The 27,722-nt window shown below is 37.4% G+C and overlaps 1 protein-coding gene across 2 annotated transcripts in view; it reads right to left on the bottom strand.

Moving 5' to 3' along the window:
* LOC132821895 (transient receptor potential cation channel subfamily V member 6-like) overlaps positions 1-27,722 on the bottom strand; it is a 124,030-nt gene that overhangs the window by 62,897 nt on the left and 33,411 nt on the right. Inside the window, exon 2 of one of the 2 annotated variants that reach the window (XM_060834822.1) lies at positions 15,225-15,319. The exons of the other annotated variant lie outside the window; for it this stretch is intronic. Within the exon in view, the coding sequence (XP_060690805.1) occupies positions 15,225-15,319 (95 nt within the window). The remainder of the gene's footprint in view (positions 1-15,224; positions 15,320-27,722) is intronic. 2 annotated transcript variants of the gene reach the window in all.

The following is a 27,722-nucleotide window of genomic DNA, read 5'->3' as shown; positions in this document are numbered from 1 at the left end:
TCTCCTTGCTTTTGTATTTGAACCCCCTTGCAATAAACAATAACATTCTATTAGCTTTCCAAATAACTTATCTGTATTCACTGGCAGCTTCCTTATATCAAATACATACATTATTTTCCTATTCATCCTTTTGTCAGCAGCACATTTTGCAACTATCACTTTGGTTTCTTACTTTTTGTCATTTACATAAATGATTTAGATGCAAGCATAAGAGGTACAGTTAATAAGTTTGCAGATGACACTAAAATTGGAGGTATAGTGGACAGCGAAGAGGGTTACCTCAGATTACAACAGGATCTGGAACAGATGGACCAATGGGCTGAGAAGTGGCAGATGAAGTTTAATTCAGATAAATGCAAGGTGCTGCATTTTGGGAAAGCAAATCTTAGCAGGACTTATGTACTTAATGGTAAGGTCCTAGGGAGTGTTGCTGAACAAAGAGACCTTGGAGTGCACGTTCATAGCTCTTTGAAAGTGGAGTCACAGGTAGATAGGATAGTGAAGAAGGCGTTTGGTATGCTTTCTTTTATTGGTCAGAGTATTGAGTATGGGAGTTGGGAGGTCATGTTGCGGCTGTACAGGACATTGGTTAGGCCACTGTTGGAATATTGTGTGCAATTCTGGTCTCCTTCCTATCGGAAAGATGTTGTGAAACTTGAAAGGTTTCAGAAAAGATTTACAGGATGTTGCCAGGTTTGGAGGATCTGAGCTACAGGGAAAGGCTGAACAGGCTGGGGCTGTTTTCCCTGGAGCATCGAAGGCTGAGGGGTGACCTTATAGAGGTTTACAAAATTATGAGGGGCATTGATAGGATAAATAGACAAAGTCTTTTCCCTGGGGTCGGGGAGTCCAGAACTAGAGGGGATAGGTTTAGGATGAGAGGGGAAAGATATAAAAGAAACCTAAGGAGCAACCTTTTCATGCAGAGTGTGATACTTGTATGGAATGAGCTGCCAGAGGATGTGGTGGAGGCTGGTACAATTGCAACATTTAAGAGGCATTTGGATGGGTATTTGAATAGGAAGGGTTTGGGATATGGGCTGGGTGCTGGCAGGTGGGACTAGATTGGGTTGGGATATCTGGGCGGCATGGACGGGTTGGACCGAAGAGTCTGTTTCCATGCTGTACATCTCTATGACTCTGAGTCTATATAAATTGTAAATCATTGAAGCCCCAGCACTGACCCATGACACACCACTCATTAGATCTTGCCAACTAGAAAATGGCCTATGTATGCCTATTCTGTTTCCTTTAACTACCCACTTTTCGATCCTTGTCAATAGATTACCCCCATACATTTGGGGCTTTTACTTTTCTTGATGTGGCACTTTATCAAATGCCTTCTGGAAATCTAAGTACAGAACATCCAGCAGTTTCCCTTCATTCACAGTGTATTACTTCTACAAAGACCTCCAATAAGTTGGTGAAATAGGATTTCCCTTCTGCTGAACAACATGCCTGATGACCTTGAAGTATTTTTTTGAAGTGTCCTGCTTTAACATATTATGAATAGCTTCTAACATCTTCATTATGGTAGATATTAAGCTAACTATCCTGTTACTACCTGCTTTTTACTCTCATAATTTTTGAATAAAGGAATTGCACCTGTGATTATCCAGTCCAATGCAACCTTCCTATGGAATCTATGGAACATCAGAAAATAGAAAGCTCTTCATAAGCTACTAGCTATGTTGATTAAGATCTTCAGATAAAGTCCACCAAGGCCAGGGCCTTATCATTCTATACCTCCAACAATTTGCTCAGTACTTCATAATTGTAATTTTCTAGAGTCCCAGCTGATTTACAGAAATTTCTGGGATTTACTCAAATCATCTATAGTGATAACTTCATCGTGCAGACCATTGCAGAATATCTCTTCAATTCATCTGCTATCTCCTTACTTTCCAATATTAATTCCCCAGACTTACTTTATGTTGATCAACACTCACATTGTTAACACTTGTTCTTAATTAAGATCTATAGAAACTCTTACTATTTGCTTTTATATTTCCAGCTAGCTTTCTCTTATACTCTAAAACATGCTATTCTAGAAACTCTACAATGAATCATAGAACACTAGAATTTTAAAAGACAGAAGGGGGACTTTTGACCCATCATGTCTATACCGGCTCCCGAGAAAGCTACCTATCTAGTCCCATTCTCTAGCCCTATCTCACTTTCAAATATATATTCAGGTCTCTTTTGAAACTTCATTTGGAATTGCCTCCACTACTTTCCCTGGCAGTAGATTCCAAATTCTAAATATACTTTGAGTAAAGAAGTTCCTCCTCATCTCATTCCTAGCTCAGTTGCTGGAAATCTTGTAATTGTGACCCCTCGTTACTGACATAGCCAGTGGAAGTAGAATACCCTTATTTATCTTGTTAAAATTATTCATAATTTTAAACACCTTAATAAGGTCACCTTTTAATCTTCTCTGCACCAATGATAATAAGCCAAATTTCTCTAATCTTTACTTGTATCTAAAATCTCTCATTCCAGTAAATCTCCTTTGCCCTCTCTCTAGGGCTTTAATATCCTTTCTTGAACAAAGTGCCAAAAATTGAACACAATACTCCAAATGTGGTCTGACCAATGATTTGTAGAGGTGTGCATCACTTGCTTGCTTTTATACTCTATGCCTCTACTTTTAAACCCAAGGATCCTGTAAGTCTTTTGATCTTTTCAGGTCTTACAATCTTTTCAACTTGCCTGATCACTTAGAGAATCATGCACGTGAACCGAGGTCCCTCTGCTCCGGTACGCCCCTCAACTTTGTACCATAGAGTCCATATTATCTCTCCATATTTCTTCGACAAAAATGAATTACATTGCACTGCATTGGAATTCAGCTGCCAGGCATCTGCCCATTTGGCCAACTTGTCAATCTCCCTTTGAAGTCCTCAGGACCATTCACACAATTCACTATTCTCCATAGCCAAGTATTATCTGAGATTTAGAGATTCCCCTCAACATCCATTTCTAAAGCATTTATATAAATGAGTGAAAGCAAGGGTCTCAACTCAGATCCCTTGGGAACATTACATTCAACTAGTCTCCAATCTCAGAAATGTCCAACTCTGCTTCCTGGGTTTTTTTAGCCAACTTCTAATTCATGCTGTCAAGGATCCATCAATCTCAATCATTTCTAATTTGCGAATCAGCCTGCTGTGTGGCACTGTGACAAATGCTTTTGGCAAGTCCAAATATACAACATGCCCCAGCACTACCTATCTCAACAATCTAGGATGCATCTCATGCAGACCTGCTAGCTTCTCAACACGGAGTGCTCAACACCTACATTTTCAACTCAGCCACTATGGTCATTTTTAATTTGGTAAATCCAGAAGCAAAGCACTCACATTTAGTAATGCTACCATACCCTTTGCTTCAAAGAGCAGCTTATCCTGCTTGTTTCTGAGGAAGGGTCACTCGACCAGAAATGTTAACTCTGATTTCTCTCCACAGATGCTGCAAGACATGCTGAGCTTTTCCAGCAATTTGTTTTTGTTCCTGCTTGTTCTTGATGGGTCACACAATATCATTCACTAATCTTTTACTATTAATATTATTATTCATACTTAAATGATTATTAGACTATCCAGAAATATTCTATGAGCTCCTTATCTAGACTATTTTTACCCATCTGACTTTCTAATCTTCTGAAAGAATAAAATGAAATATATTTGTGCATCTTTCTGACTCACCCCTATCAATTCTTCTTTTATGCTCCATCCTACCATGTGATTACTGTTAGGAGTTTAAAAATCACTCATGCAGGAGATTTCTTGCTTTTATAATTTCTCATCTTGACACAAAGTCCTTCAACATTTTGGTTTCCCAGATTTGGGTCATCCCTCTCTCTTGTGCTTATTTATTTAATTAACAGCAATCCTCCATCTTTTCTTAGCTTTCTGTTCTTCCTAAATGTCATAAAACTTTCAATATTTCAGTGGTAATCTGAAACCATATTTCTCCAATAGCTGTCACATCATACTAATGGATCAGATCATAGCAACTTAAGAGTATCAAATCCACCATTGCCCTTCCTGAGTAGGCTATGATTATACTCATTGGAATTTAGAATGAGGGAGATCTTGTAGAAACATATACAATTTTGAAGGGAATAGATAAATGTAGAGAGGATGTTTCCACTTGCAGATGAAATTAGAACAAGAGGGTATAGCCTCAAAATTAGGGGAAGCAGTCTAAGGTCTGAATTGAGGAGGAACTTCTTCATCCAGAGAATTGTGAATCTGTGGAATTTCCTGCCCAGTGAAGTAGTTGACGTGCTACTTCAGTAAAGATTTTAAAGCTAAGACAGATATTCTTTTAAACAATGAAGGGATTAAGGGATACAGTAAGAGAGAGGGCAAATGGAACTGAGGCCATGAATCTTCTTGAATGGTGGAGTAGGCTCAAAGGGCCAGATGCCCTACTCCTGCTCCTAGTTATTATGTTCTTCTGTTCTATCTCTCTGGAAAATATTATGAATACTACAGCTATTAGATTTTTTCTTCCATTATTATGATTGATTCTAGTGCTACAAATTTGTTTTGAAGCCTCTTATCACACAATTATTACATAACTATGCAACAGTACTCATATTCACATTTTTCTCACATTATATGCTTCTTCAATTCCAATATTGTTACTGTTTAATTCTTTGTAAACCATTTCTTTTTTTTCTTTTTGCTTGAATAGGACTCCAACTAAATCTTCTCCTCTTAATTCACTAACTTTTTTTCTTTCCTTCTTGGGGCCAACTTTTAATCAGGGCATGAAACTGCATTTCAGTGTATAAATGGCTACATTTGGCTATATGTTTTGGAGGAAATCAGTCCTTCCTCCATATTCCTAGCCTGACACCATTTTTCTCTGGTCTCTTTTGCAGAAACTCCTTCAGTGAAGAGGCCCCTTCAGTGAGGTTGTGTCACCCATTTAAAATATTTCCTCCCAAATATGCTTTTCACCTGATGGCATGGGATTTTGAAAGGCTATTAAAAACTTGCCAGATTTACATAAAGTAAACGTAAAGTCTACTGAGGAGTCTTGAATATTCTGACATCCAAATGTTTGCATATTTCAAATGTCATTGTTAAGTGATGTATCGTAATGTAAATGAGTTTTTATTATAATGGTTCATCATAGAAATTTGGCCTTTAAAGATAAGTTGCTCATTACATTGATCAGCCTTGTGTATGTTTTCTGTGCATTACAATGCAATGAAAAATGTTACAACGTGGCCTGTCAACCTTTGCTATCCTCTTTTCTGCTGTGATGTAAACATCTCTGGTTGATTTTTTAAAAAATGGCTTTGACACTTAAAACATGCACCATCAAAACAGGCTCAGTTTTCCTTAAACAGGTGATTGATAGATATTCTGCTTTAAATTCAAATTAGTACTCCATGACCTTGTCTCGCTGAAAATAAGTCCATCATTTGGACAGCTGTGGCCATTACTAATGCTTGGCTGAGTGTCAAGGGTCTATTTAGCTTTCAGCAAAGTAGTTATCTCATTCCTTTGAGAATAAATGACCATTTCAAGATATTGTGATAACAGAGTGTCCCTTTGTTATTGATTTGGTTTGTTCCAACCTAATAGCATTTCAAGTATTAGGTTTTTCACATGGAAGAATAATTTCTCTTTCTCTCAGCATCAGTGGTATGGAGTCTTCCATAGATGAAATGAGGTTTATTTTCCTCTAAGGAATTTGTAGCATTTTTCATTGATATTGCATGTAATGTTTATATAGTGCAATATTGGGTGAGTGGCTATGGAGGGTATATGGGGGAACGATAGTCAGAAAGGGTGACATGGATGATCTCAGGAGGCATGAGATGTAGGTAAGTTTGAAGAATATGAAGAAGGTGGTATAGGGATACCTTGCTAGAGAACAAGTCTTTTAACGGTCTTGTCTCCATGTCTGCAATCCTCAATCGTTCCAGCAGATCTTGCAAAATGGACTGCAAAGCCAACACCAGTGAGAAAAAGCAAAAAATGCATGTGAAGCCACATACATGTTGATGCGTGTTTTTAAACCTGTAAACGTACACATTGGTTTTTTTTCCTGTCTCAGAAGAAGATTTGGCCTTACTCTCAAATCTAAACATTTTCCATATTCCCTTTCAAAATGCTCCCCAATGTTTCATTTCTAAAAACTGTTGCTACTGCTTCAGTTCAGGCAAAGTTTATACCTTTCATATGACCTCTTCCTGTTGCATAATAACATCAACATCTCAAAAATATTGCAGGTTCTTTTATTCATATTCAGACGTAACTAACAAGTGAATTATCATGATTCCCAAGTATAGATATGTGAGATCCTATGACTATCTGCTTCTAGGGAACGTGAAGGTGAACAGAAATGATTGCTTGCTGGTTCTCGTGCTGCTGATAGCAGCTTATCCCCATAGTGATCCATTAGATAAGCAGTGATATGAATACATCTTCAAGTTTGGCATCATCGTTCAACTCCCAGGGCCACTACTGTTTAGATGATATCTAAACAATCTTCAAGCTTCAGCTACAACCCTTTCAGTTTCACTTCAACAGATAAAGGTTTTCAAAGAGTAAAAGAAGAGTCAGAAAAGAGAAGTATGGGAGAGTGGAACAAAAAAGGAAAATAGGAAGAAATAATAAGTAAGAGAGAAGAGAGATTACGAGAATTACAATTTGAAATGCTTGAAATAAGAGTGGAACATCCCCATGAACTCAGTGAAGATTGTAAGAAGCATCTGCATCCACCTCGGGGCCAAAAATGGAGCTGTCTGAATTTCCCCATGTAGTTTCAAAATGTGAAGATGACAATGCAGAGGCAATTACATTTGAAAAGAAGAACTGCAAAAGAATGTAAATTGTTCACAGAAAGCTGAATTCTGTTAATGTGAAGCAGACAAGCAGGTAAAACTCATGAAGTTTGTACACTATGCTTTCTCAGGAGAAATCCAGATTATGCAAATGGCATAAAAGATTATCCTCAGTGCTTGCATTTTGGTAACTGAAGCATATAGGGATAAATTTCAAATTCTCCAGAAGCCGTATATACAGACTTTGAAAGGATAAGACAATTTACCTCTGACTGTGCGATGTGGGAACATAAAGTAGACACCACATACAAAAGCTTCATGCAGGTATTTCTCTTTGGAGAGTGTCTTCAAATTCATTCCCTACCTCTATAAGGGCACGAAGAGAAGCAAAGGATTTCAAAAGCTAGATACAGAAGCTAAGATAGTTGGTGATTATGAGCTCAAGCAGAAGTCCGTACCCGAAAATAAACCATTTTTCCAACACACTCATCAACCAGAGAAGGATAAAAGATGAATGGGTGAAAGGAAGGCAACAAGCCAGGGACAAGAGGAGCAAGCTGGAAATACAAAATGTTCCCTGCCCCTGACCAGAATGGAAGGTTCTGAAAGTGGGAGTGATCCCCAAAAGTCAGTGCTTCCACTGTAACAGAATAGGATACATTTACACTGATTGTTAGAAGTGTAATGGTAGAACAGTGATAATGGTACAAGCAACTCCATCAGAAATGACTAAAACTGGGAATTCAGCTCTGGACAGTCAAGTGTATTCTTCCATGAATATTATCAAAATGATTAATGTTACTGGAGCTTATTGATGTTTTATCTCTAAAAGAGAAGTATTCTCTTACTTGTACAATAAAACAAGTTATTATTTTTAGATATACCAGGATAACTCAGATGGTTTATTAGGTAGAAAAAAAGTATTACAGTAAGCCCTTATTTAAAGTTATGGTAACACTCCTGAGAATCCCAAATGTAAATGAAACAACTTTAAGTGAATCATAGGATCCGATTGGAATCAATGTTAACATCAGTATTAGGTTCCTTCAGACATTTCTCATTTAGAGAAAGCAATGCACAAGGTGAAACACTACCATACATGTGTAGCACTGTGCATTAATAGGTAAAGTAACTTGTCAAATAAATACATCAATACAGCTTAAAGGAATAGGTATACAATGGAAGAGAAAATAACTCACTATATAGTACTGGACTTTTAGATTGGCAAGACACCACCCTATAGCAGGAGTTGATTGGTGCAGGTATTAGGTGAAATGCTGGGATGACCTGCACTGACCAATACTTGTCATTAAATGGAGCACAGGACTTCAGTCTGAGTTTAGAAATGTAGCCAGCAGCCGAAGAGGGAATGGAGCTGCTAGTGAGTTTGGAAGGATTGAGAGCCAGGGTAAAATTGCTATTAAGAATCACATGAGACTGAAATCCACAGAAGGAGAACTCCACTGTAAAGAATGCTACAGTTAAAACAGACAATGTTAAGTAGATACAATGGCACTATTGTGCCAATGATGGTTAAAGCCAAACGATATACAGTGGGGAGACTTTAAATGAGGACTTAATGTAATGGGTATATTCATGGAATTTATGGACCTGTCCCTTGTACAGAATTAAAGTATGAAGTAATTTAGCAAGGGAAGGTATTACAACAGGAATTGTTCCTCATTTACCTCTTGAAGGGGTTGTTTTATTTGGGGTAATGGTCTGGCCAGCATTTGGCAATAACTATGATGCAACTTTTATCTTGCTGATCTAGGTAAACTACTATAAGCTGTTATGGCCAAACATGAAAAGTTTAATTATTGCCAATGATGAGCAATTGAGGGGAAAACTGATCAATGTAGACGAGAATTAAGAATACTTTGCTAATGAAAAGTATGAACAAGTGACAACACTTGAGCATTGGTCACAAGAAGTAAAACATTTGAATGAAGACTTGATGCATCTGAATGATAAACTTGTAGAAGCAAATTCAACAAAGATAGATCTTCAATTAAACCTTGATGAACTTCCAATTATCAATAGTCTTTAAGAAGTATCATGAAAACACCTTGGACAGAAAAAGGAATCACTGAGTGCTCAGAACAGTTGGTCGAACATCGAATTAAAATATAAGACTGATGAACCAGTAGAACTTCATCATGAAAAAGACAATGAAAACTGTAAACTTCAATACTGTGAAAATAACAAGAAAGAATAGGTTCAAACTTCAAAACGAGCAAAGGAAAATCTTAAAGAACAATCAGTAAGTATGGAAGAAAAGTTCCAAAGTGAATGTAATGCCCAAGTGAAGCTTTCAAGCTTACATAAGAGTTCCTTAGATGACTTTAAAACAAAGGCAACTGAACTGACCAGAGCAATTGCCAAGCTGAATGAAAAAAACTACAAATGTGAACATGAAACAGAAAATAAGAGAGACAACAGCACACGTTTAAATTAAATGGTGAAATTGTGAGTGCCACCTTTCGAGCTTCAGTGGGAAGAAAATGCAAGTGTGGAGAAGGCTGCCATGTATTCCTCAGATAAACTAGATGATAAGCAAATAAAGCAGAACTTTCTTGGTACATCTTCATCTGTTGTGAATCAATACAGTGTAGTGACACAAGCGGATTATCAATCAAATATGCAGGGTGTCTGTAGCAAACATGTTTTCATCAGCAGAGGAGAATAGTAAGAAAAAAAAGATGATCAAAAGGATGTAATTTGTGAATTGCATTGGAGTCTAAATATGTTGGAAATGAAAATAAAAGTTCCAAGGAAGCTATGACATCACACAAAAAATTAAATAAAGCATATTTGGAATGGGACTAGGAGAAAGTAAAAGATCTCAAGAAGGTCAAATCCAGCAGAAGTACGCATGCCTCTGTTTCAAAAGTATTCCATTAACATGCTTAAGAAACCAAAGTAATTTTGACCTGAAGTTAGATGAATTGTTAGTACACAGGGAAATTATTTTGCTTATTGTCTCTAAATTTGAATATACCATGCTAAGGTTCAGAAAATGAACTAAAAGATGGAATTGTGCCTAAAGCTATAAAGATGAATGCCAATTGGGTTGTGGACTTTACTGAAATATTCTTTGCATAATGAAAAAGAATATGTCCTGAATTATGTAAATGCTATAATGTTTAAATCCTGTGGATCCTACTTGTTATGTATACTCAATTTTGTTTTTGAGTGAGCTTTATCAGCTTTATTGAAGAATGTACGCAAATGTATAAATGAAGGGTTCTCGTTACCATTTGTAATACGCAGGTTGTTAGAAACTTGTGATGATAGCTTTGAAAATATAACCAAGTTATTATAAAAAAGAACCATCACTGTGGTGAAGCCTTCTTTCTTTCAATGAAATAGGTGTGACTTTTTTTTAATGTATCTATTTTTGCAGGATGTGTTCTTGGCTGACAGCTATGGAGAGGAGGTAAGCTGGACCATTCAAGGAACATGGTATTGCAATGGTTGCTGCATTCAAACCCATCTAGGGATAAGGGCTTGTAGGAAATTTGCAATAGGCCACCCCTATCTAATAAAGGGTCAAATGTTTTGCAGAAGCAGTTCTGGACTCAATTCTATTTCTCTCGCCACAGATGGTGCCAGACATGCTGCGTTTCTCCAGCAATTTCTGTTTTTGTTTCAAGGGCCAGTCAACTGTAGTTTAAGGGTTACTGAGTCTACTCAGTTCTAATCAGCTATTTTAAGGCTATGTGGGCTGCTTGTTAGTCAGCCATGGAGAAGTGTTTCTATCTTAAATCAAATGCTGCTGTTGCAAGTTCCAATCATTCAAGACCTAGAATCCTCATTCCTGATGAAGCGTTTTTGCCCAAAACGTCGATTTTCCTGTTTCTTGGATGCTGCGTGACATGCTGTGCTTTTCCAGCACCACTCTAATCTTGACTTGGGAGTCAATATGTGCATCTAGATATTGGGGGTTAGGGCTCAAAACAAAGTTCTAAGAGCTCAGAAGATGTCTGTGAACTATCAGTAATACAGCACAGTTGAGTGTGGTGAAGAAGAAATCCCACATATAGCATTTGCTAAGTGCATCTGAGGAAGGTTGGAGCTGGGAGAAAACCAAGAGCAATGTTAGCTTAGTGAAGTTAGCTGTCTACAAACAAAAAAAGTAAGAAATTTTCTTGGGATTAATTGCTCGAGTGTAATATCCAGAATCCAGGGGAACACAGTCGCAGGTGATGAGGGTGAACAACAAGGTCAGGAGCAGCCATTGAGGCTGATGCGTTCCAAACCTCAGACTTTGAAAGTGCAGATTGAAAGTTTTTGTGAGGTTTGATGCCCCACTAACAGCTTGGGGGCTGCTGAGAAATTCATGGGATCAGACTTAATCACATTCGCTTTTTGATTTGCTCTCTCAGTTGTTGATCCACCATCTGTTTGTCGCATATATTTACTTCATGTTAATTTTGGTTGCTATAGAGTATAAATTGTATGTATATATAAGATTATTTCAGTGTTTTAACTTTGTGTATTCAAGTTTATTGTGGTTTATTTAAAACTGTGGGATATTTTAGCTTTATTTTCGTTGTAGGTAACCTAAGTCTCAAACTTTTCCTACATTTAGAAAAATTATTCTGGCAACTAACTAGACCATAACACAAATATGGCAGTCTCTGGATTCAACTGACTTGTTATTTTGCATTGATAAAGATAAGGTTTAAATAAATGGAATAAAATAAACATCTTTCACATTGATATCTTTCTATGCACTCTGAAAGGCCTTGGTTGTGCCCAAATATAAAGCCACTACAATAATAGTTTTTACTTGGTCCAAGTTAGACATATGAATTTCATAAAAATAGACAAAATCTCCAAATTAGCACTAGCCATTCATTTTTAGAACACTAAACTGATAAAACTTCCTAATTATAATGAATCTTTTTAACGCTGTTATGGTATATTTCTACACTGGACCACAATCCTCTAGCTTCAATGTTTATCCTGAAATTTTTGTAGCCACTATTTTACTTTTTAAGTTGTAAAATATCTGCTGTTCAGTACTCATTCAAATCTCATTTTTTTTAAATGCAGGATCACCAAGTAGTTTTGTCTGCTGTCAGATATGGTATAAACTTTCCTGCCCTACTTATCACAACAATAACTGTTAGGGGTCTTGCTTCTCAAAAACCTTGCATTGACAAATCAACCCCTACTTCTAAGAATTTATGGTCATCTTTCACGACCTTCAATTGTCGGAAACATTAAAGGTCCACTTTTAAAGGTTCATTATATTCTGATTGGATCTCCTCATATTGCAAGATTTCACTTTTGATAGGATGCCTTCCAACATTTCTAACATCAAAAGCTGAAAATAAGATAATGTTTTGGAAATCTTGAACAGTAGTGCCCTTAAGCTGAACCATCCAACATGATGAATATCATTGGTATAGTTGTCAGCCTTGAAACTTGTACTTGCCAAATTTCTGTACTAGCATCCTATTTCCAACCATTTCAGCTTCTCCTAATTGTCATGATGTCTGGCTTGTTGATGCTGGTGCATTTAGCTCATTCAAATTTCTCAGATTAAGAAGTAATAAGAAACTCAAGTAACATATAAGTCAATGGATGGTTCCACCTGAGAAATCACACCTTTCAATTCTACCTTGGTAATTCTTTCTTGCTCAGCATGACTGAAATACAGATAGGCAAGAGAACAGCAATGGAAACAAAGATTTGTATTAGGCTTCCCTTTGATGTGGTTTTCTGGAAAAGTTGCTCCGATGACGATGAAGAGTTTCTCTTCTTATTATTTTTTCATCATTTCAAGGGAACATATAGTACACTAGTTTCTTTTGGCAATTTTCAAATTATGATTCTTTTTCCTCTACTACACCTACCTTTCACTGAAGTATTTTTTCAACAATGTTTACTGTAGAATATCAGGGAATGATTAAACATTCAAGACTTCGGTCAACCCTTATTGTGACAAAGCAACTACCAGTTTCTCTCAGGACTGACCATCATGTCCACTCCTTTTCAAAACCAATGGAGGTCTTATTATGGAGTAATCAAATTGTCCAGAGGCTTCTGTTTTATGTTACTCTGTGATACGTAATGACATTGGTTTCCTTGTACAATTTGTGATTTTTTGTGCATTGCGTGGAAACATTTCTTCCTTGAACATACACGCGTCTAGCAAAAATTCGCACTTGTTACGAGCATTTGAAAGTTTCTTCCTCCACTTGTTGTTGTTGTTAAATTTTAGCTGGAATACTTGTTGACTGCTGAGATTTGCTCTGTATTTGATTTTCCATCTGGGTGGCTACAAATTGTGTTTAATAGTTCCTCTTATCTTAAATGCTTTATTTGTCTCCGAAATGTAAAGTTAGGCTTGAGTTTAGGATTTTTTGCGAGTTTTCTATCTCACAGGCCAAGAACAATTCAGTCACAAGAAATCTGATCATGTGGTTGAGTACATTTACAATGCAATAAATAGAATTGTATTAAAACGTTCCTCAGTTAAATTACAATTTACACACCATAAAAGACCTTTCGCTTCTTCCCACAATAGTCTAACCAGTTTATCAGACTAATTTTTGACAATATAAATGAGAATAAAATATTTCTACGGATTTGCAAATCTACAAACATCAATAGGCAAATTAGAATTTCTTCAATCTTCTTCGAAAACAGGAAGCATTTCCCCTTCATTCAATACTTTGAATCAAACTAATGCATCTATTAGCTTTCTGCAATTAAATTTTTCCAGTTGAGTCATTTAAAAAAATTGCTACTTCCTGCACTCAGTTTTTGCAAGTTATTCTATGGAATTCTTAAGTAGAATGCCTGAAAACTTGTTTGTCATAACTGTAGTACACATTCCTGAAAACAAACTTGCACCTTAGTGCAAATCAATTTCAACAAAAATAGACTTACTGCCACTTTTTAAAAATTCTTGATAGTTTTATTCGAATAAAGTTGCAGATAGTTTTCTGATTAATGTATCCATGATGTATTCTGACTAATAACATTCCAAACTTTGGGACTATGTGTTATGTACAAGCTACACTCTCCCCTTCCTTACGTCAATGCAACTAACATCACAAGAACAACTAAGAGCAAATCAGATAAAATTAAATGAGATGAGCAATTCAAAACCATCAGAAGTAGGTCAACATAGCTTCAAGATGTATTAAAAGTGGAACCGACGAGGAAAGAAAATTATCGATTTGAAAGAAGAGTTATATTCATATCCAATCAATGATCCCAGAGATAATTTTGTCTTGTCAACAAAATGACCATTACTATTATTCAGCATTCTCTTACCAACACAAATGAAACTTGATTAAACCTGTCATTGTTTGTCACTGTCTCATTCTATCTTTGGAACAGCCAATTTATATCATCCTGTTAGGTGTCCATTCTATTGATTAAGTATGCATGAGTCTATATCTACTGTCCAGTCACCCCAAATTTTGAATATTAAAAAATGAATTAATTCAATAGTCTTTCCCAGGGTTCTGGGTAAAAGGCTGCAAATACTTCCTAGATGGAGAAAGGTTGCACTCAGTGACTATGGATTGTGAAGCCTGAGATCATAACCAGAACCAGACTTTTACTACAGACTCAAGAGTGTGGTGCTGGAAAAGCACAGCAGCTCAGGCAGCATCTGAGGAGCAGGAGAATCGACACTTTGAGCACAAGTTCTTCATCAGAAATTTTGCTACAAACTGCAATCTTTCCATTTTGCTATTCCTGCACCTTTCCTTTGTTCCACCATATCTGTGAATGAATGAGGAAAATAGAAAATGGAAACAATTCTAATTCTAAATTGTAAAGTGATACTAAATTAGTATTTCAAGATCTGCAATGGGTCTAGAATATTGAGTCTTGGTGATTTGTTCTTATGTTGTTACATTACTGTGTAAATTTGTCGTGGGCAGGTAAGCAGATGTATGGGTCAATTATTCTGCCTGCAATGTATCAGTTTTAAAACTGCACCTTATCAATGGCTATGATTTGTTTCCGGGGCCTCTCTCTATCTCCATGAATACATACACACTCATATAGAAATGCATAATAGACATTCTCTCCTGTGTCTTTACAGATACAGGAAACTGTAATCATGACCCATTTAAATGTTTGAGTGTTTCCTACAATTTTGCAGTGATTCCATCATTCTGTCTCAATCGTAACCTGAAAGGAGCATGGAGACAAATTAAAATTTGCAGAAGTATTTTGTGGTGAATACCAGATCGTTATCAGGCTTTTTACACACAGGGTAGTTATAAACCCTGAATAGAATACCAAATCAGTCATAATAATGCTGTCTTTTAGCCCCTTTTCAGATTTTGCAGTTTGTTACAGTGAAAAATGTTTGCCAGTTTTGAGGCATGCAGTATTTTATGCAATATATTGCTACCTGCTGCTACATTTTACTTACCTCTCTCATAAGGATCTACATTTTTTTCCTGTATTAAATTCTTCAAGGTTTCAACATCATTTTGTCTTGCAGCTTTGAATAAAGGACTTTCTGTTCTGCAAAGTGAAATCATTTCTTTTTGTAATCCATCAGTTAAAAGTTTAAGTTGAATTTTAATGTCAATTTAAAATAGAAATACAACATATAGTTAGATTGCTACTATTAGACTGACAACTTGTAACTGATTCTAGATAGGATGGTGAAATTAGTTTCACCATTGCTAGCAATATAAGAACACATGGAATGAAAATACATCCTTTGGCCCATCAAGCACTTTCCTTCTACAAACCAGAGATAATTCATTGTCATTGATTTTACCAGTTTATCTCCTGAAAAGTGATGTAACAAGATTCTCCCGCTTCTGCCTCAAGAATCATATTGAGAAGAATTCAATAATATCTAAACTTACATCCTATTTATTCATGTTTGTTCTGTTGTCATCCTTGGTCTGATCCACGAACCACATGGTTCCACAAAACATACAACCTTCTCTTTTGATACTCATCATCATGACCCTTTGCACCATTCTAAAAGAAGAATTTTACCCAATTTATTTTTAATGCCAATGATAGACATCATATTAACTACTTTTTTTATGGAGTTAACTTAAGACTCTATTGAGATGGAGTTCCTTAATATCTTGTATTACCAGAGGTAAGTTGATACATAAGTCCTCTAGTTCTGTATTCACAAACAGGAAAACACATATCTCTACACCATCTATTCATCTCAGCATTTAAAAAACCCAAATCATGTTTTTTTCTCAATCCCTTTTTCTTTATTAATCACACAAGTAGAACTTTGCCGCATTATATCTCAAAATTAGAATGTATCTTGTTTATTAATCCATTCATCTTCATGAATAATTCCAGTAGATTAAATGCTAATTGCTCTTAAATCCACACTGACTTTTTCCTGATATCCATTTTTAACCACAATTTTAATGCCTTTTGAAAACACCCTGAAACTGTTGAAAATTCAATCTCAATAAGACAAGTGGGAATGGATTTTGGTTTCAAAAGAATACATTGTTCACCAGTTAAAGATTTGACCAGAACAAAAAAACTCAGGAAAAAAAATGTTGACCATTTCCTCTGGTAAAAAAAATTCATTAAAGTGCTACAAACGATTACCGTATCTAGATTTCAGCAAAGGCTAGAAAAGATGTCAGCACAGTTTGTGTACAAAGATACTAATGGACTGTGAGAAATGTATTTACAAAGTCACATGGAGCAGATATGTAAACTAGTTAATGAAATTAATGAAAAAATCCCAGCTCAAGAATCAGAATAAGATGAGGGGGAATGTCATTTAGTAAAAAGTTTCTGTTTATACAGTTAGGCTTGCTATTAGATATGCTTAATGGATGTAAGTTTCTGAGAAGAATGAAGCAAAATGGGAGCAGAAATTTTAAAAAACATGAAACAGCATTTTGTTCTTCTCTGTTGTAAGATAATATGACCTTTGAGGTCAAGTTGAAAGCTTAACAGTTATATGAACACACTGGCAAATATATGTAGTATTCATAATTCCCACTTGGCTCAATTGTAAAGGTATTTTTCTTTTAACCAATTTGCTCACACATCTCACAGACTATCCTTCAACACAAAAATTGGAAATAAAGTTTGCCCTTGAACCCTATCATCATTATCTTGCACTGTAGCAAGGAAGTGTAAGGTGTCGACAAAGAATTTGCCTGCTTATACTTCTCACCCTCCAGTGGAGAAAATAGCTCATTTTTAAATCCTCTCCACTCAATATTACGTTGAAGGTCAGGAACTTGTCATAAAAAGAAATCATTGAGTGCAATCTTTATCCTACTCATCCATACCACAGTGCATTTGAACACTGCAGCATTGCCTTTTACAGTTTAGAGTGAAACATTTTCTTAAGATCATTAATCTATGATGAACCGCTGTTCGATCCAAAAATATAAACAAGCATTTAGTAACTTAGCTACACAGAATTTAAGTATTTGATGGCACAGAGTTTAAGTATTCCTGCAGAAAGATTTTGTCAGAGACTTTCATCTTGCACTTACCAGGATGATTCACAGAGAATACCAGGTTAACTTTAAATTTAAAACCAGACATGTTGACTCTGATTAGTCAGAGTATTGCCCTGAGAAATGAACCAACAAAGCCATTAGTTGAAAATGCCTGGCAGTTCTCTATCAATCAGCATTAATCTGTGTAATCTCCATGGTAATGCCTCTAGCCAGCAGAGTCCATTTGGCAACCAATCAGCATTCTCTTCTCATATAGTATAAATTTTGTTATCCTCTTAAACTGGCATTCTTGTGAATTGTCCTGACGTATGAAAAATGAAAAGCTTTGATAAAATGTCTTTTCTTACCATATATAAATAAACATTTACCATACATACAGAGACCCTTTAATTCTAAAAGATCAAGTTAACATCGTGCCAAAGTGGTTATTAAGAAATCCATTTATTTCTATAAGTAGGGGTATAAAAAATGAAGATCCAAGTCAAAATACAGATAAGTATTACCTTCTTGATGCTAAAATGCAAGCCAAGTAATCAATATTATTTCACTGTGAGCAACTAATAACTCAAGAAATCATTCTCAATAAGAAAAATCCCATCCTAAAGTCAATTCACAGTAACATAGGCACTATTTCACTTAATGAGGATTTGATATCTTTATTTCAACTTGTACAGACTAGTAAAACAGAGATTCAGCATTTTTCTTGAACTTGAGAATCTGAGTTCCCTTTTGTGGTTACGACAAAATGCTATCTATGATCAGTATCAAAAATAAGGCAGCATGCTAGTCTTCAATCCAAACAGTGAGAGCTGGTTGCAGACAGATCAATTCTCCAAAAGAAAAAATGTATTGTGGTTCTAGAAATGTAGAACCTTGCCTGGTAGCTAAGGGAAATTGCAAATAATTGATGTTAGACCTTGCAATTTGATGTTAATTTGTGGCTGTATACAGTCCAATTTGCATCTCTTTTGCTATCATTACCATCAATCCCAGTGTCACATGATTGGTAGAGGAAGAACCAAGTAATGTGATAGACTGCCACAAAAGAATGGTGTCCAATAGTGGGCTGGTCTGACCTCAAAACCTTGCTTTTCCTAATGTTTGATCTAGTTCAAGGTCGTAAATAGATGAATTGTCACTTCAAACATTTAACAATACAGCAAATATTTCAGTGTAGCACACACTTGCTTCCTCTAGCACTACAAGACTCCTTCTTGCTTACAGGAATTCTGATGGGAGAGAACACTGCATACTCAACCCAGGAAAATGAGTCAGTATCATAGCAGAGTTAAGATAGCAGGCCTGTCTTGATCCTTCTTCACACCAAATTTGACCTGAGAGGAATCATTTTGTGCAACAACTAAACAAGGAACAGATGAGACATTAAAAGGATGTGTTACTGGATTGAGAATAAATTTCAATATCTTTTAGCAAATTCTTGAGTTCGAAACATGCAGTAAATTGAGATGGTTAAGATTTTACCTTCAACAATTAGAAAGCAATCGTGCTAATTTGCCTCAGCCAATCTTCTGCCAAAACCCTTATCCATACCTTTGACATTGCTGGAACTGATTATTCCAAAACACTCTTTACTGACCTTCCACTATTTCCTATACTCTATAAACCGGAGGTATTCTAAGATGCTGCTGCCCTTGTTCTAATTCTCAAAGTTCCATTCAACATCCTCCATTACCAGTTAAGTAACACAGTTATAACTCAGTTATAAATTTCTCATAGTTGGTTTCTATATCCTACCTTGAACTCAACCTTCCACATCTCTGTAACTTCCTCTAGCCTCACAACGCTTCAAGGACTCGGTGTTCCTCCAATTCTGATCTCTTCAGCATCTCAAAACTTCATTATTCAGCTTTTAGAGAGCCTTGCCTTCAGCTGCCAATATCCTAAGCCTGGGATTCCAGTATTAGACCTTGCCAACTTTTTCCCAACTTTGCTCATTAACAGTACTCCTCAAACTAACCTACTGGACCAAAGATTTAATCATATACTCCAACATATCCTTAAACTTTGTTTCAAAATGTTCAGTGAAGTGCCTTAGGATGTTCTACTACATAAAGGTATTGCAAATACAAATTGTTGCTGTTATTATTAGAAGTAACTCCTCTTTCTTTTGCAATTAAAATTTTGAGTTTTAGCTGTCTATCACAGAAACAAATGCATGAAATTTGGTACCACATTGATTGTTCAAGTGGCGACTGCCACAGGCAAATTAAAGGACATACCATATCAGTATGTGAGAAAACAGGCATATTCTTCAGGCAGTGTCATGGGGATATGAAACTATACCTATACACCAGTCTATGTTTTCAATGAGTGCAAGAAAATGTGAAATAACTTTTATCCTTCAACAATGACACCTTCTCATTGTGTTGCATGCAGCATCAGTTCCAAGCTCTGATATGGTCTTGAGCAGTAAAATCTTCTCATGCCATAAGGAGTAAACTATACTGCTCATAAATTCAACTTGAATCTGTTAACAATTGAGCTTGGATCTGCAAAATTTAATATCTTATATAAAAACAAAAGCAAGTTGTGTGTTTTTGGCTTCTTCATTTCTAAGTGTTCACGTGTGATTTGAATTATAGATTAATCAACCAAAAATAATATGTGAAATCATTTACCAATGTAACATTTATCTAAATCGCAAAATCTTCATGGTTTATTAGTCCTTTATAGTAATTACTGATAAAATAACAAGTAAATAAAAAGATATGTGGTTTCATAATGATAAGGCAACTATTTGAAATGTTATTAAGCACACTTCCAAGGTGACAAGTTTAATGTAATATTTTCAATAAATACATGTTCATTGTTTGGGTTGCTGTAGAGTACACCAAACACCATTCTATTTCTGCATAAACTCAAGATGCTGTTGATCATTTTGTTGCTGCATTCAAAGTTTGAGATTCACAATTAACAATACGATTAGTGGATAGAATTTTATTGTCTCCCTGAGGTAGGGCTATAATCAGGGTTTGTGTTATGAAATGAAAACATTATCTGTGATACTGATGCAATAAAAGTAAAAGCATAAGAGAAGGAGTGAGTAGAAACCACGACATGAACAGCTTTCCCATTCAGGAGCTGTTTATTACCTTTAGTTGTCCACTTACAAGAAAGGTTACCGGTGGTATTCAAACAGAAGTGGGTAGGGCAAATCATATGGCCATTTCTTGAGGCCAGATTTCAGAAAGGCAAGCAGCAGAATCCCTTCTATTTGGGCCACTTATAGTCAATGGAAAAACCTGCTGGAGGCACAGGCCCCAGCTACATGAATACTAACACCCCCAACCCCACCCCCCTTTAAATATTAAACCTTTTCTCCCATTGCCAAGGCTTTCCTATTTGGCCTCAGAAGACCTGGCCTCTATTTTACCTTATTCCAGTCTCACTGTCGAAGTAGCAATACACTGGTTGGAGGCAGTGCAGAATGGCCTCGGCAGGCTTGCTATCGACTCTGTAGACAGTAGACATGCCCATCCCTCTCAGTATTAATTTCCACCCAATGTTTACTGGTTGCAGTCCTTAAGAAATTTATGAGGCCATCTTCTTCTCATTTAAGTTTTATTTATTTTCTTTAAGTTTTGCATCTTAATTTCAACACAGAAACAAAAGAAAACTGAATGAATGACTTAAGATTCTTCAGTTAACAGTTGTTCAAAAATCCTCATTTTATCATCTTGCTATCTCCAGCTGTCATAAAAGGAATAGACAGGCATTGCTGAAGTTTATAGAATGAATGTGTTATATTAATGCTCCACTCGTCAGAACCAGCAAATAATGTTTCATAACTTTCAGGTGCATTTCCAATTTGAAACCTAAAATCCAGTAACAGAATCACAGAATCCTTACACCGCAGAAAGAAGCCATTCAGCCCATTGAGTCTGCATCACCCCTCTGAAGAGCTCCCCACCCTCTTCTTGTAACCTCATACTGACCATGGCTAATCCACCTAATTTACATATCTTGTTCGGGGAGACAAGGTGACTGAAACCTAGTTCCTCAAATTACTGGAATCTTATGGTACATAGCAAATATTATAATAAGTGAAATGTTGAGTGCAAAAAGTTATGTTCAATGGACAAACAAGAACAGCATCTGAAGTAAGACACCAACAATGGGTGGCACGGTGGCTCAGTAGTTAGCAGTGCTGTCTCACAGCACCAGGGAGTCGGGTTCAATTCCAGCCTCGAGCTACTGACTGTGTGGAGTTTGCACATTCTCCCAATGTCTGTGTGGGTTTCCTCTGGGTTGCTCCAGTTTCTTCCTACAATCCAAAGATGTGCAGGTTCGGTGGATTGGCTATGCTAAATTTCCCATAGTGTTCAGGGATGTGTAGGCTAGGAGCATTAGTCGGGGGTAAATACAGGATGATGTGGTAGGGGAATGGGTCTGGGTGGGTTATTCTTCGGAGAGTCGGTTTGGACTTGTTGAGTTGAAGGGCCTGTTTCTACAATAAAGGGATTCTATGAACAACGGTTGCCAATAAAAGAGGAGGAATAGATCAGGGACCTGGAAAACTTGTTGATGGTTAAAGAAGCTGATATGAGAGTTTCCCTTGTCAGTTTTACTATGTCTTTGACTAATTTTGTTCTCAGATATATATTGGGATTTAAAATTTGTTTGATTGTATACAGCCACTTTCTTTCCAAATATACTATTTCAATAAACATGAGTTACATATCATACTTGTTTTAAAGGGATGGCAACTGAGAAATAACAAATGGGGATATTGATAAATCAGGATCTCTGTTCGGGCAGCTCCATCCATAGATGCAAAGAATAGCCCTCTTCTTAGAGCATATAACATTAGGCAGCATCATTCCCTGCTTCCTGTATAATGGTTGATACATGTGTTATAATGGCAGGATCTTGTTGGGCTGACAAGACACTGATCCACCAGTCTGAGAACCGGGAGAGAACCACCAGTGGGCATAGCCTTGTTAGGCAAGGGAATTAAAGGTTATTGAGGGTGGATGGTAACGTGCAATTTGAAACACAAACAGATCAGATGTGATCACACTGAATGGTAGAGTAGGCTCAAAAGTCTGAATAGTCTACTTCTACTCCTATGCCTTATCTTTGTAATTTCATACTGTTTCCATTTAATCCCTGAACAACTGCTAAATTGGAAGGAGCTCAGGGATACTGAAGATCATGTGGCTCAGCGATGAGCCCAATTCACATCTCACCCCCTGTGGCTATGAATTCCACAACAGCTCCACTCCTCTGATATAATTGAGGGAGGTTTTCCCACTGCATAAGACTGATGTGTGGCATTCCAACAATTAAACAGGCACAATGGTTCCTGCTGCAATGGGCTACATAAAGTCTAGATTGTCTTTGATGCTCAGACATGACAAATGTCCCCATCCTCAATGACGCAGGAGCCCAGTACCTCATTGCAAAAGACAATACTAAAGCATTTGCAATCATTTTCAGACAGATGTTCTCTGTGGATGATCCATATTGACTTCCTCCTGATGCCAGCCTTTAGCCAAGTCAATTCACGAAGTGACTAAATACAATGGACACTATAATGTCTATGGGCCTTGACAACATTCTCGCAATAGTTCTGAAGACAAACAAGACCCATGCCTGGCCAAGCTTCTCCAGTAAAACTAAAACACTGATATTCACCCAGCAACATGGTAAGTTGCTGAGTTATGCTCTGAAAAGCAGGACAAATTGAACTGGTCATTAACAGCACTCTTAGTCTGTTCTCGCACATCAGTAAAGTGATGGGAGAGATTATTAACAATAAATCAACAATAACTTGCGCACTAAATCTTAATTCAATTTTCATCAGGGCCACTTCGCTCCTGATCTAGTTACAGCCTTGACCCAGCCATGGACATAACAGCTGAACATAAGAATGGAGGTGGGAATAACATCCCTTCACATCAAGGCTGTATTTCAGTGTATGTGGCACAAATGAGCCTTTGTACAACTGAGATTAGCGGGAATCAGGGTGAACAATCTCCAACAGTGCAGTTATAACCAGCACAAAGAAAGATTATTGTGATTGTGGAAGGTCAATCAGCTCAGTCCTAGGACATCACTACAGGAGTTCTTCAGGGTAATGTCCCTTGGCACAACCATTTTCAGCTGTTTCCTCAATGATCTACCCTCTAATATCAGGTCACAAGTGGGGATGTCAGACCAATGATTGTACAATGTTCAACAACGGGTTTGAGAATTCTCAGATATCGAAATAGTCCATGTCTATAAGCAGCAAGACCTGTTAATAATCAGGTTTGGGATGGTAAATGGCAAACTACATTTTTACTACCACACTACCAGACAATGACCTTCTCCCTGTGACATTCAATGGGCAGTATCATCACAGAATCTTGGGGTCACCATTGTCCAGAAGTTGAACTCGATCAGATATACTTTGTATAAATACTGTAGCTATAATAACAGATCAGAGATTGGAAACTCTGCAGGTGGCTAACCCCCTGATTCCCCAGAGCTCGACTACCATCTATAGGCACAAGTCAGGAGTGGGATGGAATACTCTCTACTTGCGTGGATATTGCAGCTTTAACAAAACTCAAGAAGCTCAACGTCATCTAAGACAAAGCAGCCCAATCATTTGGCACCCCACACAGCACCACAGAAATTCATTCCCTCCATCACTGATTTGCAGGGACAGCAGTGTGTACCATCTACAAGACGCAAATCAGCGACTCGACAAGGCTCCTTTAACAGCACCTCCAAAACCACAGGTGCTACTACCTAGAAGAACATAAATAGGAGATGCATGAGAACACTACCAATTGCAAGTTTCTCTCCAAGCCACACTCCAATCTGACCTGGAACTACAAATCACTATATTCTTACACTGTTGCAGAGTCAAAACCCTGAAACTCCCTTCCCACATAGACTAGAACAGCGAATACAGCTCAATATCACCTTGTCAAAGGTGGAATAAATACTGACCTAGCCAGTTACACCCACATCACACAAATGAATTGAAAAATAAACATGAACCTCAAAATACTTTCTCTTCATGATTATCATGAAGTTATGAATGATCTTGAAGTAACATTAATAGCATGCATCCTTTTTTTTTCACTTGAGTGAACTGGCCATCCATTGAAGGCTGCATGTCTTTTGCAATTGATACTTGCTCCATGCAAAAAGAATTGCCCTTATAAATAGTGTTTGCCTTTTCTTATAAACCAGCATGAAGAATGTAGCACATGTTTCCAGGAGTGGTTTAGAAGAATGCAGTAACATATAAATTTCTTCTGCAGTAACCTACATTTCTATACCAAAGCTACATACACTTGTTGACTCATATAGGACAGATGTTTTGAAGGAGAGGCTGAAAAGATAAAGGCTGCACTCCTCTGATATGCTCAGGTACATATCCTGGGATGAAGAGGCAAGTCACCAAAGTACTTGAACAGTCATCACATTTCCACCTTTCATGAAAAGCTTCTCTTCATCTCAACTATGCAGTACATTGGAATACCTCAAAGGGAATCTTTGGCAAGTGTGACTTCAGAACCAACAGTGTTCCATGATAATTGAGTATTGAAAAAGCAAGAAATTCATATGAATAAAAAAAAAATCTGTCCAACAATAATCCATCACACATGCAAAAATAAAACAATTATTACACATAAATGATTAACAACAAATACTATCCCCATAAGGAGTTATTTTGCTTCAGCAATTAAGATTTGGAGGTTTTTGTTTTGTATTCTGCCCAGCTCTGTACTAAGCTTTAATTGAATTTCTAAAATTTGTCATTGAAAGACAACAATGAATTTTAATGGTGATATGAAGCTGCACACACTGACACCATAGCCCCATTCCAAACTGTACCTTGAAGAATTGGGTCTGCAATAAGCTGCCCACACAACTGAATAGCAAAGACCAAAGCCCTACTAGTAACTCAGATTTTCACAAATTTTAGTCTATAAATTTATATATAGACAATATATTCAACAAGAAATACACATGTAACTTATTCCTCAAATAATGTTGCAGATATTCTAGTTTAGAAAAAAAAATGTACCTTTCTATGGTCAACAAATTCAGAGATTACCCATCCAACAGTATTAGTCACACATATCAAGACCATCAATTTCACAGGCACCTAATGAGGAACTGGGCACCTGCACTAAACACAGATAGGAAAAACCCCTGTTTATTAGGGGTGGTGGTGGTCATGGAGTGATGTCACTGGACTAATAATGCAGAGGAAAAAGTGAAGACAGCAGGTGCTGGAGATCAGAGCCGAGAATGATTAGATTAGATTCCCTTCAGTGTGGAAACAGGCCCTTCGGCCCAACAAATCCACATCAACCCTCCGAAGAGTAACCCATCTGGACCCACTTCCCTCTGACTAATGCACCTAACACTACAGGCGATTTAGCACGGCCAATTCACCTGACCTGCACATCTTTGAACTGTGGGAGGAAACCAGAGCACCCAGAGGAAACCCACACAGACACAGGGAGAATGTGCAAACTCCACACAGTCACCCGAGGCTGGAATCGAACCTGGGACCCTGGTGCTGTGAAGCAGCAGTGTTAATCACTGAGCCACCATGCCGGAAAAGCACAATGGGTCAGGCCACATCCAAGGAGCAGGAGAATCAACGTTTTGGGCAAAAGTCCTTTATCAGGAGTCACAAGCCAGTGCTGTGGGGACACGTAGCAGGTGCTGAAATTCAAATTCAATTAATAAACCTGTTTTAATGGTAATTTGAAGCCATTATGGATTGTTAATGCTAAGCAATAACCATTTCCAGTAAGAGATTTATCAAAATGTAACCACTACACTGATATTCAATGGTGTTACCATCACTGAATCTCCCACTATCAACATCTCAGGAGTTATCATTGAGCAGAAACTCCTCTGGACTTGGCACATGAACACGGTGGCTATGAGGGCAGGCTAGGAGAACACTGCAGGGGAGTGACTCACCTCCTGACTCCCTGAAGCCTGTCCACAATCTATGAGATGCAAGTCAGGAGTATGATGGAATACTCTCCATTTGTTTGGATGGGTGCAGCAACAACAACACTGAAGAAGCTCAGCACCATCCAGGACGAAGAAATCCACTTGATTGACATTACTTGCACAAGCATCCACTCCCTTCATCACTGACACTCAGTGGCAGCAGTCTGTATACTGTCTACAAGATGCGCTGCAGAATTTCACCAAAGATCCTCAGACAGCATCTTCCAAACCCATGACCATTTGCATCTAGAAGGACAAGGGCAGCAGATACATGGGAACATCACCACCTGCAAGTTTCCCTCAAAGCCACTGACTATCCTGACTTGGCAATATATTGCCATTCCTTCACTGTCTGTGTCAAAATCCTGGAATTCCCTCCTTAATGATGCTGTGGGTCATTCCACAGCAGATGGATTGCAGCAGTTCAAGAAAGTAGCTCAGCCCCACCTTCTCAAGGGCAACTAGGGATAGACAATAAATGTTGTCCAGCCAGTGATGCCCACATCCCATGAGTGAACAAAATAAAAACTCCCCTCTTTTCACTGTCTATCATTCACATATTCCCTCCAGGTGAAACAACAATTTTACTTGCTGTTCTTTCAGTTTATAGACAGTGTCACATATTTGCTGCTCACAATGCTCCATCCTTGTATTGAGAGATAGGGTGATTGCTTTGTGAATCACCTGTGTTCATTCCATAAGTATGCCCCTCAGTTTCGAATTGCCAATCATTTTAATTATTTTTTCTACCCCCTATTCTGATTTGTCTGTCTTTACCCTCCTACTGTTTGAGTGAAGACTAATGGAAGTGTAAGGAGCAGCGCCTGTTCATTCAATTAGCCTTATGTATTTAACATTTGAGTTCTACACTTTCAGTACCACTGCACACATTTTCTTTTTGAGCAACAACTATTGGTAATTTAGCTATACCCGTTTACATATCTAGAATCAACATTTATTTCTTCACATGTCTGATCACCATCACTATTTCCTATACACCCTCATCCCTACTAAATTGTACTGAGCATTGTATAATCATCAACAAGCATTCCCACTTCTGAACTCGTGACGGGAGAAACATCATTGATAAAGCATCTGAAGATGTTTGGGCCTCAGACTCTACCCTGAGGAATTCTTGCAGTCGTGTCCTGGGTCTGAGATTGACATTCAACAACCTCAACAGTCATCTTTTGTGCTAGGCATAACCCTAACCAGCAGAGAGTTTTCCTCCCATTGAGTTCAGATTTGCTCACTCAAATGCTGCCCTCATGTCAATGGCAATCACACTCGCCTTATCTCTTAGTTGTGCTCTATTTAAATGTTTGCACCAAGGCTTTAATGAGGTCAGAAGCCGAGTAACCCTGACAGAACCTAAATTGTCATCATTATGGCTTTGAGCAAGAGCTGCTTCTTATTGCTGTCGACAACTTCTTCCATCACTTTGATGATTG

The sequence above is a fragment of the Hemiscyllium ocellatum genome, chromosome 13, assembly GCF_020745735.1.
Source record: "Hemiscyllium ocellatum isolate sHemOce1 chromosome 13, sHemOce1.pat.X.cur, whole genome shotgun sequence".
Classification (NCBI taxonomy): domain Eukaryota; kingdom Metazoa; phylum Chordata; class Chondrichthyes; order Orectolobiformes; family Hemiscylliidae; genus Hemiscyllium; species Hemiscyllium ocellatum.
The sequence above is the reverse complement of the archived record's forward strand: the minus strand, read 5'-3'. Positions and strand labels throughout refer to the sequence as shown.